Here is a 16760-nt window from a genome sequence, read left to right on the forward strand (position 1 = left end):
CTCCCGTGCCGGTGGTTACACGAGGGGCCCGCTGACGCAGCTCACACCGTACGGACGCCCTGATCCAGACCTCCGAGGGCGACGCAGCCACACCACCACAGTGACTCTGTGACTCCGGCGTTCAACAGGCCGCGCGCTCATGCCTTGCCGTCGCAGTTTGATACCTGAATGTTGAGGTTCGGGATTACCGTACGCTGCACAGTATTGGGACCACGCCACCCGGCCCCTTACCCTATCCCGTCGCACCCGCAAAAGCACAGACCCATGGGCCATGTCCACTCCAGCCGCCCAATGGACCACTCTGGCGTACTACCAGCGCTCATGCCAGCTTATGCCTTGGCGTGGAGTGTTCGGGTCTGGCAATACGTTGGCTGTGGAGTGTTGGGGTCTGGCAATACGTTGGCTGTGGAGTGTTCGGGTCTGGCAATACGAGTGCCCCAACCAACGTTTCCGCGGGGCGGAATGTAGGCCAAAACTCCGACCAAAACTCCGACCAAAACTCCAGCCAACACTCCGGCCAGTGAGCCGTCCAAAGCTGGCCAAACTGGCAGCTCTCGCTAAGGCGCGAGCGCGCCCAGCTTTCTTTCCTTCGCTTTACGGAGCTTCCTTACTCTCCTCAAGCTCCAACGCCGCTCATGACCCGTCATATTTATCGCCTCAGCCCCGGCAACGCGGCGCCATCCGGCCATCGGCGGTAGAGGGCTTGGCTTCGCAGCTTCGCAAGGACCTGCCGCAGCGCTCAAGCAGATGCGCAGTGGGCAGGGCAGGAGCAGTGCGACTGATTTGCGCGGGCGTGGGTGGCAGCGCGGGTGTCTGGAGGGCCTTTGATTGCCCACTCGGTGCGCCCCCACCCGCTCCGCACCCGCGCACGCCTCACCAGGACAGCCGCGGGCGATGGGTGACAAGTGTCAGCTTTGTACAGCTGGAAAATAGGCTGAGCCCCCGTACGCTTGGGAGCTAATAGGCGTGTAACGTTCCGTCAGAGCCTCCATGCCGCTACGACGCGCAGGCGCATCGGCTAGGGACACTCGGGTTGGGGCCGTGCGGGATTTCCCGCGCCACGCATGCGTGCCTTGTCACGTTCCGAAACACCCCACGCATTTCTTTCGCCTCCTGCCATACACAACACCTCCCCGGCGCCCCACGCTCAAAGGGCTAGGCGCGGGGCGGGCGCGACCTCGGGGCTCCTCGGCATTCTGGCGCGTCGGCAGGCATGGCTCAGCAAGTCGCTCAGAACTTTCGATGTACTTCCCCGCTTTGCTTGCCGCCGACATATTTTGCCTTAGAGACTGCGTATCAGCGGGCAACGGATGCTTTCCTCGCGACCTCGCGAAAGTCAATTGTCCATGGACGCGCCAAGGCACTTCTCGTTCCGCCCGAATTTTCCCTGCCACCTATTTACATGCAATAGGCATTAACAAATACTAATACGTAGCATTCGCGGTTTGCGCCAGTATGCTATGTTTTGCCGACGCAGCCACGGATGCCGACGCGTTGGCTTGCCCCCCCCCCCTGGAACGCTTCGGTGGGGGGGCTCAGCCCAAAAACGCGTCGCTGCGCATGCACGTGCACCTGGTCGTTGACAGCGACAGCCAGGGTGACAGTAGCATTTGTACTGGAGGAGCCTCCGTAAAGAACTGAGTGCCGTAAAGAATTGCGTGCACTCGCGCCTTACCCGGAGCTGCCAGTTTGGTCAGCTTGACTCGGCTCCCTTGAAGGAAATTTGGCCGGCCGGAGTCTTGGCCTATATTCCGTGCCCTCGTCACCGGAAATTTCCTGTGAACCTGCCCCTACCCTGTCCCGACGGACCCTCACGACAGGCCACCCGACTTGCGAACTGCCAGTACTTGCCGAGGTGTTTATTACCGCACCGACGCTGAGAGTGTTCGTGGTCTTCCTTCTCAGGGAGGCGAAGAAACTCGAGTCCGTTACACGTGCTCGCGCCTGTTGGGTGTCTCTGTCTGCAATCCCTTACGGCCGTTAGGGCTCGTGCAAAGAGTCCACATGTCTCACACCTTGCTGTCACACACACGCCACCGGCTGCGGCACATGACGCGCCTTAGGGCCGTGGCACCACACACTCAACGCCTAGAGTAGCGGAGCCCCCGCAACCCGATCTTTCCATCGCCTACGCCGCAGCTGTGTGCCCTCGAGCACAGCCCGGGTGCACGCGCGGCCAAGCGGCAGCGAACTGACACGTTGCGTGAAGCAGCCCACCACGTGTCACCACCCACGTTTGTACAAATCATACCACCACCTTCTCGGCGACCTAATCCGCGATGGACAAGCACTTGAGTCCCGGGTCCCAGGCACCCAGACTGCCAACCCGCCGCCAGCACCCAGTGGCCCTAGTCATCACCCAGCCGCCCACACCCTAGCTACCCCACCAACTGCACAGCACGAGGTGGTGACGTAGTTAGCGCTCAGCAGGCCGCTAATCAGTCAGTCCGTGAAGGCAAGCAAGCAAGCTGTCAACCGTCATTCCGTCAGCACTAGCACTTCAACCAGTTCTTAATAGCACGATGTTGTCTAGTAGTTGTCTACGCTGGGCACGTCGGGCGCCTCGTCCAGCTCGTCCAGCGCCTCGGCCTGGGCCTCCAGCTCGGCCAGCCGCTCCGCCAGCTCCTCCTCGCTCATGTCCGCCAGGTCCACCGCCGTGTTCATGGAGATCTGGAGAGGGCGGGGGGGGGTTACATTCATGACTAGTTAAGGAAGTGGTAGGGGGAGGAGGGGATGGAGGGCGGGGGGAGGAGGGCGGGGGGTTGTGGAGGGGTGTGGGATGCCGCGTGTGATAGGGACATGTGAGTGTGTATGTTGCATATGGTCAGCAACCACACCGTGTATGTAGGCCTGTGCATCACCCTCCCCGTCGGGACCACTATGGCTGCTGGCCTGCTGCTGACGGGTGCGAAGCCCCACACAAAGACGCCTCCCTGTCTCCCGCACGAACACACGTGTGCCGCTCCCGACCCCCCTCGCGCCACACCGCCGTACCTCGATGGGGTCGGGCAGCAGGTACGACTCCTCCAGTGTGAGGCCGCTGGGCCTGTCGTACGGCAACACGGTTCAGGAGGGTGGTCAGACGGTTGGACGACTGGCTGTGGTGCACGTGCAGGTGGTTGTCGGTTGGCGGTCGGTTATAAACCACCGGGCGCGTGCTATAGACGAAGCGCGCATTCAAGCTTGCAGTTCCCCGTGGACTCGCTAAGTTTTGTCAGAATGAAGCTAGCTGCAACTTGTTTGAGAGCCTCAGATTAGCATGGCAACGGTCTCAGCAGCAGCGCTATCGGGGGCGAGCGGCGTGGGGGCGAGGCGGGGCGGCTGGGGGCAGCCCAGACGCGACCGCGAAGCCGCGCCGGGCCGCACCCCCTCCGACCCCGCCCCGTGCCCCCCCGCAACACACAAGCCCCCGGGCGCTCTTAGCCACACGCTTGAGAAGTTGGAGTTATCATCAGCGGCTCTCTCTGTCGCAAAACATGTCTCACCCTGTAATGCTTCTCACGTCCGCGGCCTAATACCACCGCATGCCCTGACACGCACTAAGCATTTCCCACACCTCAACCCAGCAATTCCCACACCTCAATCCAGCCCAAGCGCCACACCCACGGAATCTCCATGTCTACCCAAGCAGCTCTCTTTACCCCCCACCAATAAATACCACCGCTCCCACTCAGGACCTCGGTGCCCCCGCCCCGCCCCTGCTCGCGACCTCCGCCCGCCCCGGCCCTGCCCCACCTGATGCGCAGCACGGGCTCCATGAGCGGCGGCTGCCCCACCAGCCGCACCTCGCTGAGGGCCATGGTGCGGCTCCTGCGGGACAAGGGGGAGGACAGCGGGAGGTGTTGCAAAGATGGTTGGGAAGGCGGTACAGGATGCACTGATACAGGATGCCACTGAAGACTGCGCCATGAAGAACACCCGCTGGTGGCATGGCAGGGCCGACGGGGGGGATTACGCGCCGAACGAGTAGGGACGTGTGTGCGAGTATGACAAATGAAGTCTCAGAGCCGGAGCGTGTTTCGGCTCCCCACTCACTTTCCGTCGAAGCAGAACACGGCATCCAGGTTGAAAGCCGCCTCCCCGCTGTCGTCGTCGGCCGGGGCCATGTTGATGAAGTACACCTTCTTCACCTGAGGGGTGCAGGGTGCGGCAGGGAGGGGTTACACTCATGACTAATGGCGGGGAGGGTGATTTGGGGCTTGGTGATTTGTCTTGGAACGCATGGGGCCGTAGCCGGCAGCTTAATGGGCGCCAAGTAAGATACAACCTTCTACGTGCGTGTGTATGCGGGGCACGACAGGTCGCGCCCAGGCCTGGCTGCCAGACCCCCCCAGGCCAAAGCCCCGCCCCGCAGGCCCACAAGCCACCAGAGCTCCCGGAAGTAGTCCTGCATACCACCACCTGCCCTGCCCTCAGACCCCCTCCCGTCCTGGCACCAAAATGCTGTTGCTCCAAACACCGGCCCCCGAACACATACACACACACACACACACACACACACCTTGTTGGTGGCGGCCTTGCGTTTGAACATGTCACTGCCGCCGCGCTCCACCCACGGAACCACCTGTGAATGACCCATGGTGGAGGTGGCGGTGATATGGGGTCGTTGCAATGCGTAGGCCAGGACTGAGCACAGCCGTTCTCCAGCTGCACCTGGGTCTTCCTCGGACGCCCCAACCGTACCTACACATCCACCACTGTGGCACAACCCATCCCATCCCACCCCAGCTCATCCCACCCCACCTTGTCCCACTCCACCCCACCCCACCCCACCCCACCCCGCCCCACCCCACCCCATCCCACCCCACCCCATCCCACCTTGTCCCATCCCACCCCACCCCACCCCCCACCTCCCCCACCCCCTCACCGTGTACACGCTGGCCCCCGTGGGCACCTCCCCCTCCAGCTTGACTCGGCTGTAGGCCCAGCCGCCCTCCGCCGCCGGCTGCCTGGCGGCCACGTAGCTGTCCGCCAGCGCCAGCAGCCCCTGCCCGTCCTGAGCCACAAGCAGCTCCAGGTCGCCGCCGTCGATGGGGAACACCTGGGGTGGGTTGGGGTTTGGGTTGGGTTTGGATTGGGTTTGGGTGGGGTCTGAGTTTGGTCGATTGGGGTAGCAAGTATAAGAATGTATGTGTATTTGTGTGTGTTCGTGCCTGCATAAAAACCAAAGCGGCGCTACACGGCGCAGCGCCGCACGTCATCCTTGTGTGCGTCCAAACACGCACGCATGTGTCGTGTGGCCACGGCTCACCTGGAAGCCCTGGCGGTTGACGTCGATGGGCACCGGCTCTGTAGGGTGTGGGGTGTGGGGGCGCACACGAGGCCACGTGGGCAGGAGGGAGGGGTGAGGGCACGCTCACATCGTACCCGAGGCCTTGTGCAAGGCTAGATGCGTGTGTGCAAGTGAGATCCGAGGTTCCCCTCACTCAGACTTCATCGCACAGCCCGACATGCAGCGGCCTGCCGCAGTCACCACCCACGCCTCAAGCTGGTTTGGCACGCCCCACAAACACCCCGGCACGCCCCCGGCACACCCCGGTGCCACCCACCTGTCACAACCACCCCGCGGCCCTCCGCAATCTCGCGCTCTAACCGCTCCGCCTCCTCCTGCGCTTCCCGAATCGCCTTGGCTTCCATCAGCATGTTGTACTCCGCCAGCGACAGCAGCGAGCTAGGCGCCTTCGGGGCGCGTGGCCCGGAAGACACTTTCCCGACTGGCGCGTAGCTCGTGCTAGGCTCGCCCGCTTCCCCCGCTTGTCCCGCGCTCCGCTCCGCGTCTGACTCCTCAAAGTCCTCGCTTGCGGCCTCGTCGTCCTCGGTGGGGATGTCCGCGAGCGCGGCATCCCACCCAGACGCGTCGTCGCTACCCTCCTGCGTCTTTGAGCGGCCGCCAGTGCGCTTGGCATGCAATTGTACTGAGCCGCGGGAGCAGGGCTGAGTTGGCGCGCGCGAAGGGCAAATTGCCGGCGGCGGAGCGCTTCTTGCGAGCGAGCTACAGCGTAATGCTTGCTGCCTACATGTTCCAGCGTGCGCGCTTAGTTGCCGCCCAAGCTGCATGTTGCCGAGACCTATGTTGGACTGCAAGAAGTTCTTGTTCGTAGAGTTCCTGGAGCCCTGGGCAAGCCCCCTAAGTGAATTATGATTTATCTAACAAGTCAAAACTCATGCATGCAGCATTGGGCACAATTGACCTGCGAAGACTTGCGGTCGCGATTGCTTGGTGCACCGTCTGCGCATGGCCCTGGTGACCGCTCTGCCTGACGTGGTACGTATTATTTGGATTGTATCCAGGCATAAAGCAATTGTACACTGACACACCCGGATGAACATCGCCGCCCGTGGGAGTTCCGCCGTCGACATTAGACTACATTTGACAAGTTCCTTTGACGCGCGCAGCGCCCTTCAGATGCCTTGCACCTAAGCAATAGTCATATTGTCGCCCACACATCAATGCACAGCACTAGCGTCGCCGGCTTGAGAGCCGGCGCGACGTTGCTGCACCAGCAGCGGCCTGCGCCGCTTCTGCACGGCTCCGCCACAGCCGGGCGCGACTCGCTTGTACTGCCGCGCGCAGCCCGCGACGCGCCCGCCTCCGGCCGCGGCAGCAGGCCCGCCGGCCGCGGCTCGCGTGACGGCGCCAGCATGGCCGGCAGGGCGCCGCGCCGCGCGCCCGGCAGCGGAGGCCGCGGCGGCGGAGGCCTTCCAACCAAAGGCCGCCCGCCCAAATCGGCTACGCCCAAGCTCGCTGATGCTGACGCCGAGGACTTCGAGCTTGTTGATGCCAACGGTGATGACGCCGGCGCGGCGGCGGCATCCAGTGACGGCCTGGATGATCTGGATGCGCTGTTGTCCAACGCGGACGCGGTGAAGCAGCTGCGTGCCACACTGATCGCCGGCCTAGTCGCCCAACACGAGGCGGCAATGGCGGAGGAGGGCGAAGAGGGCGGCGCGACGGAGGCGGTGCCGGCGCCTGCGGCGCCTGCGGCATCCGCCAGGGCTGCAAAGGCACCAGCAAAGCAGCAAGCCGCCGCTACTGCTGAGCCCACCGCCGCCGCCGCCGCCGCCGCGGCCACGGAAGCCGCGCCCGCACAGGCCGCCGCCGCTGCGGCGGCCGCGGCAGCGGCTGCTGCCGCCGCTGCCGCCGCAGCAGCCGCCACCGCCTCCGACTCTCCCGCCGCCGCGCCGCTGGTGGTGCTTAAAAAGGACAAGGCCCGGCTGTTCGTGTACGGCAACCCGATGGTGTACGGCGGCGCGGTGGACTGTGTGATTGGGCGGCCGCCGCCGGGGGTTGGCGACGTGGTGGTTGTGTGCGACGCCAACCGCCGGTCCATCGGCTGGGGCGTGTTCAACCCGCACTCCATGTTCCGTGTGCGGTGAGTGAGCGTGAGCGTTTGTTGAGAGGGGAGGGTTGCATGCGTCGTGCCGATCCGGTGGTAGCGTGTGCGACAGCCACCCCTCACACGGACGTGTAATAAAGTGCAAGTAAGGAAGCAAGCAGCTGTCCCCGTGGGTGTGTCGATGTGCGGTGGTCGGGGCTGATGTGCGGTGGTTGGGGCCTGGCGGCGCAGCTGCAGCGGTCTGTGTACGGAACACGCACTGTGTACCCACCATCTATCCACACATACTACACGTACACCGCCCGTCAACCCATGCCGCACTTTTTACCGATTGCACACCATGCAGGATGCTGGCGCTGCAGACGGAGGAGGACGCCCAACCCTCGGGCCCGCTGGCGGCGGCGCGGCTGGACGTGGGGGCGCTGCTGCGGCTGCGGCTGGGGCAGGCGGCGGCGCTGCGGCGGAGCATGGGGCTGCCGGGGCCCGAGACCAACGTGTACAGGTGTGTGTGTGTGTATGTGTGTGTGTGTGTGCGTGTGTGTGTGTGCGCGTGCGTGTGTGTGTGTGTGTGTGTGTGTGTGTGTGTGTGTGTGTGTGTGTGTGTGTGTGTGTGTGTCTGCGTATCGGCCACGCACAAACCGTAATGTGGCACACCTTCTTGCGGCGTCTCTTCGCGACGCTTCCCGGAGAGTGCGTGCCGCTCCCCTCCTCTTCATCTGCGCCACTCTAGCCCCTCCCTCCACTTGCCACTACTGCCCACTAACTAATCTCGAGTCACTGCCCACCACTGCTCTCCACTTCCCACCACCACTCGCCCATCCCCACTGCCCTGACCTGGCTAACCCCCCCTTGCCTGCCCAACCGCCCCCTGTCACAGGCTGGTGAACAGCGAGGGCGACCGGCTGAGTGGGCTGGTGGCGGACGTGCTTGGGGACACAGTGGTGGTGCAGGTGGTGGCGGGCTGGGTGCAGAGGTGAGTGCGGGGAGGGCTAGGGGAGGCGGTGGCGGTGGGGTGGGGAGTGGGGGTGACGGGCTGGAGATGGGGATGGGGCCATGAGCTGGGCTGGGGGTTGGAGTAGGATAGATGCTGGGGCTGGAGGGAGCGGCAACACACTTGACGTGTTTCCATGTATTTGCGGCCCGTGACCCTGGCGGCCTGCAAGTGCTCTTGCACCAAATATCAACAAACATCAACACGTGTGTGTGCTACGCACGGCACAGGTATCGGTCGGACGTGGAGGCGGCTATTCGCGAGGCCACCGGCCTCAGCCGCATCGTGTGGCGGCCCGCCTGGCGCATCCTGGCGGAGGAGGGCCTCACGCCGCCGCCCGAGGAGCAGCAGCAGCAGCAGGAGGGCGCCAAGGCAGGCGCGGAGGAGGAGAGCGAGGCGGAGCAGGCGGAGAGGGTGGAGGTGCGGGAGGCGGGCCTGCGCTACTGGGCCAGTCCGATGGTGAGCTGCCGTGCGGCGGCGGAGGAGGAGTCGTTGCATTGGTCGCCTGTGTTGTGCTGCACGTGACTGGTGAAGCCGGCTTGCGAGTGCATGTGTGTTGTGTGTCGCCGGAACTCCGGGTGTTCGACAAGCACCGGGACAGGCGCAGGCCCTGTTCTTAGGTCCTCAACCTGGCATCAGCACTACCGTATAACCCACCGCATACCGCATGCAGTCGCGCACGGCGCTAGTTGTGCGCCGCCTTGTGCTCCCCATTGTGCTCCGCTTTGTGCTCCTCTGACACACGCACAACACACACACACGCACACTCTCTCTCTCTCACGCACAGGGCCAGAAGACGGGTTTCTATGCCGACCAGCGAGACAGCCGTGCCTTCCTGGCGCGAGTGGTGCGGGCGCAGGCGCAGCAGGCGAGTGGCAGCAGCAGCGGCAGCAGTGGCAGTGGCAGCGCCGGCCCAACGGTGCTGGACCTGTGCTGCTACAGCGGCGGGTTCGCGCTGTCGGCGGCGGCGGCGGGTGCCAGCCGCGTCGTGGGTAAGTTCCCTCGCGCCGTACGTCTCTTCCGGTTGGTGCTGCAGCCGTGAAGGATTCATGCAAATGTTATTGTTGGCCTGAGGAACACTTTGGCGGAGGATTGCGCCACGGGGGAGCATGGTGGGGGGCGAATGGCTGCCATGACATACCGCACGGCTGTGCAAGGCGGTCGTGGCTGACCCATTGGGGCTCCACCTGCGGGTGTTGCGGCTGCAGGCGTGGACTCCTCGGAGGCGGCGGTGCAGCTGGCGGCCGCCAACGCCGAGCTGAACGGGCTGGGCGGTGTGGCCAGCTTCGTGCGGGCCGACGTTAGCGACTACATGAGGGAGGCCGTGCAGCAGGTGGGGGCGTGTGTGTGTGTTTGTGCGGGGCGGGTGATGTGAGCAAGTGCGTCCCCGTCCCCGTCCCCATAGCTCCACGCATTCTAACGGTCCCTACAGCGGCCCCTTGCAATGCACACGAAGTTTTGTACACCGTGTGGGCTTTCTCTCATTACCACCTGCCTGACCCACACACACACACACACGCGCACAGGGGCACCAGTACGACGTGGTGGTGCTGGACCCGCCCAAACTGGCGCCCGACCGGAACTCACTGGCGCGTGCCCGCATCAAGTGAGTCCGCGATACGAGCCACACACACATCCACACACGCCCCACCCGCGCCCTCCTCTCCTCGATCGAGAGTTCATATATTCTGTTTCTGTGTGTACGCGCAAGTACAGTCGCCGGTACTTACACGTGCACCCGCCCGTGTCACGACATGCACAGGTACACGCGGCTGAACTCACTGGCCATGCGGCTGGTGAAGCCGGGCGGGCTGCTGATCACCTGCTCATGCAGCGGCGCCATGACGCAGGTGTGTGCATGTGTGCGTGTGCGTGTGTGTATGTGTGCGTGCGTGCGTGTGTGTGTGTGTGTGGTGTGGTGTGGTTTGGGGCGCGGTGTTGCAAGGGAGCGTGAAGGCGGGCTGTGCAGGCATAAAGCGGGTGGGTGCGGTCGGATGAGGGTGAGCCCGCGCGCTTCCATCGGTGGGTGGTGTGGCCTCACGGGGCGAGGGCTCCTGCGACCCTATCGACATGATTCAGCATCTGGTGCGACCCTTGGTGCGGTCGACAATGCCTTTCCGCACTCATACAGTCCGTTGGCGCGAGTCCAAACTGAACTTGCCGTGGGCCTGCCCTGCCCTGCCCTCGCTCGCCCCCACAGAGTGGAGAGTTCACGGAAATGGTCATCGAGGCGGCACGGCAGGTGCGCGTGTCGCTGTCTTGCACATGTGATGCACACGCACATATACACACACAGGCACAGACACACGCACGCGCGCACACACGCATGCACACTCACCGCATTGCACTCACTGTCCTTGGTCCTGTCCTGCTTCCCTCGTGTGCTCTCTAACGCACACACAGGTGGGGCGGCAGGCCACGGCGCTGCGCGAGGCGGGCGCGGCGCCCTGCCACTGCCTCAACCCGGCCTACCCCGAGGGCGAGTACCTCACCAACCTCACGCTGCGCCTGCTGTGATGATTCGGTGTGTGGAAAGGAGTCCATGAAATCCAGAGTTTAGCTGGGTGTGTGATGTGGATAACGAGGAATGGAGGTAGTCGCAGGCCGGGCCGAGGCGATGGGGGTCGCGTGCGGCGTGCGGCGGTGTGCGGTGTAAGGTTAGGCAGGCGCTTATGGCTGCACGCACCTGTTGTGGTGGCAGCGGAGTGCGGCGGGGTTGGGGCCGATGGGCACAAGGTGTGAGAGGGGTCGGAGGCTCAGGGCTGGGAGCAGTGCTGTTGCACGCATGAATGCAGGCGGAGGTGTCGTGTGGATGGCGGCCTAGAAGAGTTGTCACGTGCGGGTGAGAGGGCGGCGGCGGTGGACTGGTGGAGAAGGAGCGAGTGTCAGCGGGGATGTTGGTTTGGAGCGGGGGCGAGGGCCCGTGGTGGCAGGCGTTCGTGCGGCAGGCGAACGTGGGGGGCTGAAATGTATGGGGCTGTGTCGCCTCCCGACCCTGGTCGTCCGTCCGCCACCGACCGCCTGCATTTGTGGTGATGCCGCACCTACCCAAGCTAGGTGGGCCTGCGGCTGTGTCTGGCCCTGCACCTGACAATGCTGTAACGCAGTGTCTGACTGCACGGTGTGGAGTATGGCGATGGACGTGATTAGACGCGCTTGCGGGGTTTGACTGTGTGGGTGTGGCTGCATGTACGGTATGCGGCAGCCCCGCCGGCTGGCATGGACAAAGGAAGCCCGAAGGCCGTACAACTGTAATTACGTTATGCATTACACGTGCGTGTGCACACCTGCGCCAGCGTGTGCAGTGCAGCAATTTAGCGGAGTGCCGACAAGAGTTCAAGCAGACCGGCAGGTATCTTACGCAGCGCCGTCGTCACAGGGCCCTGTGTATATCTTCTCTCGTGTCGGGCCTCACAAGAATCATGATCTCACAATCCCTGGACCGCCCCCTTGCCCCGCCGCGCCCCCCATGTGCCCGCCACAGCCCCCAGCACCAGTGCGCGTGTTCTGTGTGGTGTTTGCGAGCGCTTGCTTATTGTCCATGAGAGGGGAGGGAGTTTGGTCTAGTGGTATGATGAAGAATGCACTACTTCAGCAGGTCGATCTCAGATATGCGCTCTTGGTCGGCTCCACCCTTGACGGCTGAGACGGCCGACTAGCCACATCACCGTGCACCTCATTTGCCCTGCCTTTATTCATAGTTCCACCCGCCTGTCTCTGCATTCGTGTCCTGTCCGGCAACAGCCACGCATCACTGGGCGTCACACACCGACCACAGGCGGCCAAGCAAGGTTTGCCAGACCAGGCAATCGCCCCGCACGAGCTGTGTACCCGGCAACTGCTGCGTGCCTACCTGCCAGCAATATGCCAAATAATAATGCCGTACCCGCCGCACACACCACGCGCCCGCCTTTCCCGCTACCCCACACCAAGCTCCCGCACTAGCGAGTGGGATCAGTGGGATCAGTGGGGCAAAGCGTGACAATTTCTCCCCACAAAGCCAGTGGTCACAAGAAATGACCCCCCAACATCCCAGGGGTGAGCTCTGTGGGCTGGCGCTACCCCCAACATCCCATGCAGGCACATGTGCAAGGACAACGGGTACAAGCATTCCTGCATGATGTACCTTCAGTCGTGCCTTCAGTGTACCTCCCATACCGGTATAGTGAAGATAACTTACACTTCCTTAGTTTCTCATCTTTCAAGCTTCGAGCGCACCATTCCCAATCTCATCCCGCTCGCAATCATAACACCGTGTAGTTAGTTCCTCTCCTGCTGAAGCCCATCACCGTCTCTATCTTCTTTTACTCCTCATCTCAGCCCCCGCATGGACATTCCATCTCTGCACAACCACCCATGACCTTTCAATGAACGAAGATGAACTATAAATGCGTAATGGACAAGGCCAGTCTCACGCATCGTCACAAATTCTCTGCCACCTCCACCACAACTGCACCACCTCACCATCTATCTCGCTATCTCACCATCCCACCATTTCCCCATATCACCATCGCACCATCCCACCATCTCACCATCTCACCATCTCTCCATATCACCATCCGACCATCGCACCATCCCACCATCTTGCCATCTCGCCAAGAACCTCATCACCAAACCTCATCCCACAACCTGTGACTCCTTTGCTATATGGTTCATCAGGTGCTAAGCAATATGCCACATCCACCACGCGCGCGTTCTGGCCACCATCTCAATACTACGTACGAGGCCCTGCACCCCGAATCTCTTAATGTGTGGGCTGGCCTGACACCACCCTCCAACATCTTCTCTTGTTCTCTTTCTCCATTGCATGTGGCAACACATACCAGGGGTGCCCCTGCAATTAACTCTCCCTCAGTGGCCGGACCGCCAAATGTTACGACCGCCATTTCAATTCTATTCTATACATAGGCAAGCAACTCATCATGTCAGCTTGCCTCCAGCCTTTCCCATTCTCAAATTTGACAAATGATGCCAAGTTGGCATCACGGCACATGCCCTGTACTGTACGGCACAATTGCCTACGCATTGTGCACGAGCATTATGGGTTTGTAGCTTCGCAAGCTGTTGGTGTCCTTCTCCTGCGGTCTGCTCCGCACGCAGCAAGCCCTTCAGTCATTCATGCAGTCTTGGCACCGTTATAGCACACGCGTTACTGCCATTCTATCAGGCAATCCCTTGCCTATCAGATCTTATTATGCCGTAAAACATGTTGAAGTAACACAGCCTGAAGCTTCCCTCCTGCAATGCATGGCTGGGGCAACCATTTGGATGCCCGCGCGCCCAAACCACATTACTCCGAACTTCCATCACGACAGTGATTACTTTACTAGCCCACAGAGAATGTACGGAATAGCACGAGTTGTTGGCCACGCAAGGCACACCGCGCCAAGCACCAAAGCGACTGCCGCAAGTCCCGCAACCAAATCATCCGACATGGCACCAAACCGTACGTATACGCGCGCGCGCGCATCCAACGGTAACCAGCAGCAATTTTGATTGCTAGGCACAAAAACATTCAGTGATCCGCTTTTCAAGTCCATATCCCATGTAACCGATTGGGCATGCATGCGTTGTACTTGTGCATGCGTGGCGTGATTAGATTGTACATTTGCTACAGCGTGTGGCATGACACACTCAGCAGCCGCCCGATGGGGCCCACGGTGTGTCCCTCAGATGTTGACCCCATGGTGGTGTGCCGTGTTGTCAGCCTGCGTATGACGAGCCCTTAACCTTCATGAGGTTGCCCCAGGCGCTAGCTACTGCTCATCTGGGAAGTTGCAGCGAGCCTGGCTGCCGTACTTCCGCCGTACAGCCGCATCGTACGCGAGCGCCGCCTGCATAGTACGATGCATTGCATCAGCAGGACAGGTAGGCAGCGAGCAGGAGGGTCAGCGCCGTGTGGCTACGTCCTGCCTACCTTTCACAAGCAAGTAAAACCTATTACCGGTGCGTGTCTCATCAGTAATAAGCTTACATGCCCGCTAGGGGAGGCGTAGGCACGAGGCTGCACCAGGTAGGCACCATACACCCAGCAGCCAGCAGCGTCGGGCGGCGGCGGCGTCGTCGGCTCATCCCTTGCTTACCTCTCGCGCCGTGTCGTGCGTGCCCAGCCAGACCCTGCGCACACGCGTGTATGTGTGTGTGTATTTGTGTGTGTGTGTGTATTTGTGTGTGTGTGTGTGTGTATTTGTGTGTGTGTGTGTGTATTTGTGTGTGTGTGCATACATTTGTGTGTGTGTGTGTGTGTGTGTGCGTGTGTGTGTATGTGTGGCACAGTCATACATAGCTAGGTAGCAGGAAAATAAACGGCCCACAGTGTACGCACACGCACACGCGCCAGCAACAGGCAGGCACCCCGCGCTAATATACACCTAGATAGCAAAACCCAACACCCAGCACTGAAGCAGTCCATTCAGCAGATAAAGCACAACCAAGCAAATCATTGCAAGCGCCACAGGCCCGCAAGAAAGGTAGGCCTGCGAGGCCACCTACTCACGTGTAATGGCTGCCCTCACACACCATCCGGATCTGCGCGCCCCAGCGACCATTGGGGCGCTGTATGACGCCGACGTAGCGGCCGCGGGCACTGCTCCGCGCTGCCTCCTCCGCCGCCTCCTCCTCCTCCTCGTCCGCCTCCGCCTCCTCCTCTCCCTCCTCCTCCTCCTCCTCCTCCTCCTCCTCCTCCGCCTTTTTTTGGCCTTGCTCCTGCTGGCCCACCTCCCTGCTGGTCCCCGCCGTGCTGCCTGCCGCCTGTTTGTGGCTGCCCCTGCCCCTGCCCCTGCCTCTGCTGCCTCTGCGGCCCCTGCCGCCGCCATCCGCAGCCGTAGCTGATGCTGCTAATGAGTAGGGACCTGCCGCCGCTGCCGCGCTGCCGCCGGATCGCCTGCCCCCGCGACCACCACCTTCGCCACCTGGTGCTGCCCTGGCCCCTCCCTGGCGCTGAATGCCGCGGTGGCCGTTACCGCCGCTAGCAGCAGCACGGCCCGAACTACCGTTGCCGCCAGCGGCACCACCACTGCTGCCGCCCTGTATGCTTACGTTCGCCAGCGGCGGTGCTGTGCGTGTGCCTGATGCGCTGGTGGTGGCAAAACCAGCAGCCCCACCACCGGCACCGGCACCGGCACTGGCGGCACCGGCACCGGCACCGGCACCGGCACCGGCACCGGCACCGGCACCGGCACCGGCACCGGCACCGGCACCGGCACCGGCACCGGCACCGGCACTGGCACCGGCACCGGCACCACTACTGTGCGCAGCAGCAGCGGCACCCCAACCCGCTGCTGCTACGGCCACTGCTGCTGGTCTGCACTGCTGCACCGGAGCAGCTATCCGTGCCCGCTTGATCTGCGGCTGCTGCGGCGGCCGAGGCGGTGGCGGCAGCTGTTCGCCGCTGTCGTCTCCTCGAGAACTGCCACTAGCAGCCCCAGCAGCCCCATCCGACCCGCCGCCTGCTTCTCCGCCGTCTATCTCGCCACCGTACAAATCCCACAGCGAGCGCGTCCGCTGCTGCCGCTCCCGCCGCAGACCTTGGGCCTGGAGGGTCCTGCCGACGTCACCGACGACACCGTTCCCAGCATTGGATGCGGTATTGCCCCCGCCGCCTGCTCCTGCCGCTGCTGCGGCTGCGCGGGCAGCGGCTGCGCGGGCTGCGACTGCGCGGGCGTTGGGCAGCTCTGCCAACGGCCTCACCGTTTGCGGCCCTGCTGCACCAGTGACAGCAGCAGGCTGCTGCTGTGCCGCCGCCGCGGGCGCCTCCATCCAGGGCCAGTGGCGGCGGCGTGTGTGTTGCAGCTGCTGCTGGTGCCGCTGCCGGCGGTGTTGCGGCGGCGGCTGGTGTCTTGCCACTACGTGCTCGAGGGGCCCCAGCAGCAGGGGCCCGGCCTGGTGCCCGAGGTGCCGTGCGTGCCCTGCGCTACTGGCCGCAGCAGCTGCATCAGGGGCCCCTGCTGCTGGTACGTTTGCTGGCGGCGCCAGCGCCAGCGCCGGGGCGGGCGGCGGCTGGCAGCAGCAGGATTGTGGCGCTTGGGTCGGCGGCGGCAATAATGGCTGCAGCTGCGGCTTCTCATCACCGGCGTCGGATTGATGATGCTCCAACTGCCGCCGGTCCTGCTGATCCCCATGCTGATGCGCCGCCTCCGCCGCCGCAGCCTGCTGCTCCTGAGCCTGCTGCTGCTGCCGCTGCTTTGGTGGTACCGCCGCCGCCGCCGCCGCAGCTGCCTGCGCCAACGGCGACGCAAGTGCCCTGTCTGCTGGCGGCGCAGCAGCATCCCGCCGCAGCAGTAGCCGTGCAACCGCCGGCTGCTGCTGCTGCTGCTGCTGCTGCTGCTGCTGCTGCACCTGCCTGCTGCCGCTGGCGCCCGCCGGCGGCGGCAGTGTCGTTAGCTTGCTGCCGTCTGCTGCCCCCTGCTGCATGCGCACGTGGCGCAAGCGCG

At 63.2% G+C, this 16760-nt stretch overlaps 3 protein-coding genes across 3 annotated transcripts in view; 1 reads left to right on the forward strand and 2 right to left on the reverse strand.

Moving 5' to 3' along the window:
* Positions 1 to 1916: 1916 nt before the first annotated feature.
* CHLRE_16g649350v5 (uncharacterized protein) lies at positions 1917 to 6162 on the reverse strand. The gene is made up of 8 exons (XM_043070770.1): positions 5550 to 6162; positions 5252 to 5289; positions 4868 to 5041; positions 4502 to 4564; positions 4036 to 4130; positions 3736 to 3810; positions 2995 to 3046; positions 1917 to 2670 (listed from the first exon to the last, which is right to left on the reverse strand). Exons 1-8 carry the CDS (start codon positions 6055 to 6057, stop codon positions 2530 to 2532), a joined length of 1146 nt encoding a protein of 381 aa, XP_042915413.1. The 5' UTR covers positions 6058 to 6162; the 3' UTR covers positions 1917 to 2529.
* A 160-nt stretch (positions 6163 to 6322) lies between these two features.
* On the forward strand, positions 6323 to 11595 carry CHLRE_16g649400v5 (uncharacterized protein). Its single transcript, XM_001698205.2, has 10 exons — positions 6323 to 7373; positions 7684 to 7839; positions 8215 to 8310; positions 8559 to 8787; positions 9116 to 9320; positions 9537 to 9661; positions 9855 to 9934; positions 10091 to 10178; positions 10529 to 10570; positions 10732 to 11595. Exons 1-10 carry the CDS (start codon positions 6451 to 6453, stop codon positions 10843 to 10845), a joined length of 2058 nt encoding a protein of 685 aa, XP_001698257.2. The 5' UTR covers positions 6323 to 6450; the 3' UTR covers positions 10846 to 11595.
* Position 11596: 1 nt separating this feature from the next.
* CHLRE_16g649433v5 (uncharacterized protein) overlaps positions 11597 to 16760 on the reverse strand; it is an 8106-nt gene continuing 2942 nt past the window's right edge. The window contains exons 2-4 of the mRNA XM_043070771.1: positions 14825 to 16760; positions 14412 to 14445; positions 11597 to 14162 (exon numbers count right to left, since the gene is read on the reverse strand). The exon at positions 14825 to 16760 is cut by the window's right edge and continues 1680 nt beyond it. Of these exons, the coding sequence (XP_042915414.1) occupies positions 14085 to 14162; positions 14412 to 14445; positions 14825 to 16760 (2048 nt within the window). The 3' untranslated portion in view covers positions 11597 to 14084. The remainder of the gene's footprint in view (positions 14163 to 14411; positions 14446 to 14824) is intronic.

The sequence above is a fragment of the Chlamydomonas reinhardtii genome, chromosome 16 (genome assembly GCF_000002595.2).
Source record: "Chlamydomonas reinhardtii strain CC-503 cw92 mt+ chromosome 16, whole genome shotgun sequence".
NCBI lineage: Eukaryota > Viridiplantae > Chlorophyta > Chlorophyceae > Chlamydomonadales > Chlamydomonadaceae > Chlamydomonas > Chlamydomonas reinhardtii.